This window comes from Stomoxys calcitrans, chromosome 2 (genome assembly GCF_963082655.1).
Source record: "Stomoxys calcitrans chromosome 2, idStoCalc2.1, whole genome shotgun sequence".
NCBI lineage: Eukaryota > Metazoa > Arthropoda > Insecta > Diptera > Muscidae > Stomoxys > Stomoxys calcitrans.
This window is the reverse complement of record NC_081553.1, coordinates 234,003,621-234,007,223: the sequence shown is the minus strand read 5'-3', so window position 1 is coordinate 234,007,223 and position 3,603 is coordinate 234,003,621. Positions and strand designations below refer to the sequence as shown.

The following is a 3,603-nucleotide window of genomic DNA, read 5'->3' as shown; positions in this document are numbered from 1 at the left end:
CCAGCGGCACGGAGATCACGGATACGACGAATGGCTCCCCTTCTAGCCTTGCCTACCTCACAAGTATCGCCAGCATTTTTTTTTAACAATTGTTTTCCTAAGCAAGCAAATAAAAAACCAACCAAAACAAAAATCAGCTGATGTTCTGCAAATTTTGACTAGAAGTCGTGCGCGTACTTTTGCTTGCCTAACACAACTCACTGTCCCAAATTTTGGCAAAATCGGACAATAAATGTCCTTTTATGGGCCTAAGACCTTTAATCGAGACATCGGTCTATATGGCAGCTATATCCAAATCTGAACCGATCTGGGTCAAATTAAAGAAGGATGTCGAAGGGCCTAACAGAACTCGCTGTTCCAAATTTCAACAAAATCGAATAATAAATGTGGCTTTTATGGGCCTTGGACCTTAAATCGGCGGATCGGTCTATATAGGGCTATACCAAGATATATATCGAATATTGCCCATAGTGGAACTTCACCTGCTTATGGACAAAAGAAGTATCTATGCAAAGTTTCAGCTCAATATCTCTATTTTTAAAGACTGTAGCGTGATTTTAACAGACAGACGACAAACGGATGGACATGGCTAGATCGTCTTAGATTTTTACGACGATCAAGAATATATATTCTGAATAGGGTCGGAAATGGATATTTCGATGTGTTGCAAACGGAATGACAAAATGAATATAACCCCATCCTTCGGTGATGGGTATAATTATGCGTGGATACTGAATTTTGTAAGAGAAAACAATTTGACTGACAACGTTCACAACAGGCAGATTTTGACAATCCACCATGGATCGCATTTGTCGAGTTCTATGCGCGGTATCTCTTTTAAGGCAAACAAAGAATATTGAATAAGAACTGTTATGCTATTGGAGCTATATCAAGTTATAGTCCGATTACGACCATAAATGTATGATGAACATTGTAGAAGTCATTGTGTAATATTTCAGTCCATTCGGATAAGAATTGCGCCTTGTAGGGGCTCAAGAAGCAAAATCGGGAGATCCGTTTATATGGGAGCTGTATCAAGCTATTGATGGCTTCAGATCATATTAGACACGTATATTGAAGGTAATGAGAGAAGCCGTTGTACAAAATTTCTTCCAAATCGGATGAGAATTGCGCCCTCTAGAGGCTCAAGAAGTCAAGACCCAAGATCGGTTTATATGGCAGCTATATCAAAACATGGATCGATTAGAACCATACATAGGGCCAGTTGTTGGAAGTGATACCAAAACAACACGTGCAAAATTTCAGTAAAATTGGAAGAGAATTACGCCCTCCAGAGGCTGAAGAAGTCAAGACTCAAGATCGGTTTATATGGCAGCTATATCAAAACATGGACCGATTTAGTCCATTTACAATCCCAACTGACCTACACTAATAAAAAGTATTTGCGCAAGTATTTCAAACAGCTAGCTCTACTCCTTCGAAAGCTGGCGTGCTTTCGACAGACAGACGGACGGACATAGCTAGATCGACTTAAAATGACATGACGATCAAGAATGTATATACTTTATGACGTTTCAGACGCATATTTCGAGGTGTTACATACAGAATGGCGAAATTAGTATACCCCATCCTATGGTGGAAGGTATAAAAATGTTCCACTTTACCAAATGCACGTTTTAATAAAAATTTCAGATTTCAGTTTTCGCTCTAAGAATGTTGTTAACGGCTTTAACGAGAAATGAGATGGATATGGGCAGGAAAAAAAAATTAACTATACCCATATGATATTCGATTGTAACCAGTGGCCTCCAGAGATAACTGCAATTCAATAGATAGCCTCTAAAAATGTTTCCAAAGTCTACTTAGGGTTTTCAATGCTTAATTTACTAATATTTTCTTTTTTTTTTTCTTTCTTTTTTTATTTTATTTATCCAAAATGTACTTTGGCTTTAATGTTTATGCTTATCACTTAAATAACAGTGACATTGGCTAATCAACTCAATAATAATACAAAATCTTTCTACATGGCATCGCTAAATCATGTGAATATACAAACCAGTGTCGTATCATTTTGGTTACAGCCATAAATTCTTTATTAGCAATTAAGGAGCCAAGCGTTCATAAACCCAACCATTTTCAGCAGGATGTATTAAAACATTGTCAACTTCCTAGAATGAAATAAAGCACACATTATTAAAAATCGAACAAGAATTATAGGGAAAAGATGGACCTATGGCCTATTGCGGAATATAAAAATGTGTTTCAAGAAAAGTTGCAGCATTGAGATATTTGGGTTTCTTTTAGGGAACCCAAAGCCAACATAAAAATTTAATTCACTTTCCTGGATTTCTACTTAAAAAATAGTTTGTAGTTACCTTCTCCACACCCGCATGCTTTCTAAATACAATGCGATCATGTAAACGATCCGTCTGTCCTTGCCAGAATTCAATTAACCTTGGCCGTATCAAGTAACCACCCCAGTTGGGCAGAGGTACCTCCTTATCATCTCCCAGATCTTGTTTGAGTTTCTTTTCGATTTGATCCAAATGCTGACGTGAAGGTATTCTAGAACTTTGCTCCGAAGCTAAAGAGCCAATTTGACTGGCTCTTGGCCTTTCATGAAAATACTTTAAGGAATCTTCCTTAGGGATTTTCTCAGCAGTACCCTCAATACGCACTGAACGACGCAATGGACACCAATAAAGAGTCATGGCTACATTGTTATTGTTTTCAATGTCGCTGGCCTTGCGGCTGCCATAGTTGGTGAAAAAAGTGAATCCTGCAGGCGACACATCTTTGAGTAAAACAAAACGATTGGAAGGACAGCCTTTACTGAAATTCATAAGGCAACATTTGTTAAAGTTGCGTAATTCGAAGTTAATTATTTACAAACAAACAAAATCTCACCTATTCACTGTAGCCAATGAAGCCGCATTTGGTTCTAAAATACCTTCCGTTTGCACTGCCTGGCTCATCCATTCATTGAACAAACTGATGGGTTCCTTTACCTTTATGTTCTCCTCCAGAAATGCTTCTTTCTTTTCCATGTATTTCATGCGCAGAGCTGTTGCCATCAAAGAGAATTCAACAACAAATTTTTTTCCAAAGCACCGCAAAAACAAGCAACTTACCGGATAATGGAACACTTGCAGTTGACATCTTGCGAATTTTTAATAACTGATTCTTTCAATCAAATTCGGTTTAAATTTTAATCTAAGCAGCTGCAATCCGTACAACAGTTAGCAGTTTAACGTCATTGCAGTAATAAAAACAATTTATTTTTTATTCTATTGCCGCTTATCTTCTGTTTATATTTGCATGATTGTTGTTTGGCCATTGAAAATTGTTTTTGTTTTTTAAGTGTCAATGATAGAAAACGTAGTTGCCAGATGGTGATACATGGCAATAATTAAAGTCTCCATCTGTATTAAACTAATGCTAACAAAGTGTGGATTTCCATTGCGATTTTTTCATGCCAGATGTCGCTAGTAGAAAAATCTTTCAGTTATATATTTAAGTTACTTGTAGTGCTCAGAAGAGGTCGTTAGTCATAATTAGCATAGTCTTTTTTAGCCATTGGCTTAAAATTGGGTATTCAAAGCGTAATTTTGCTGCAGTGAGCCCTTATATAAATATGTTGAT

General features: G+C 37.1%; 1 protein-coding gene across 1 annotated transcript; it reads right to left on the bottom strand.

Annotated features, from left to right (window-relative positions):
* Positions 1-2,027: 2,027 nt before the first annotated feature.
* On the bottom strand, positions 2,028-3,306 carry LOC106095606 (pyridoxine/pyridoxamine 5'-phosphate oxidase). Its single transcript, XM_013262848.2, has 4 exons — positions 3,093-3,306; positions 2,869-3,025; positions 2,337-2,793; positions 2,028-2,129 (listed from the first exon to the last, which is right to left on the bottom strand). Exons 1-4 carry the CDS (start codon positions 3,118-3,120, stop codon positions 2,064-2,066), a joined length of 708 nt encoding a protein of 235 aa, XP_013118302.2. The 5' UTR covers positions 3,121-3,306; the 3' UTR covers positions 2,028-2,063.
* Positions 3,307-3,603: the final 297 nt, after the last annotated feature.

Coding starts and splice junctions, on each gene's coding strand:
- LOC106095606 (XM_013262848.2), bottom strand. CDS start 3,120: ATGTCAACTGCAAGTGTTCCATTATCCG. Junction 3,026..3,092: donor TGCAAGTGTTCCATTATCCG/GTAAGTTGCTTG, acceptor TGATGGCAACAG/CTCTGCGCATGAAATACATG. Junction 2,794..2,868: donor TCATTGGCTACAGTGAATAG/GTGAGATTTTGT, acceptor TATGAATTTCAG/TAAAGGCTGTCCTTCCAATC.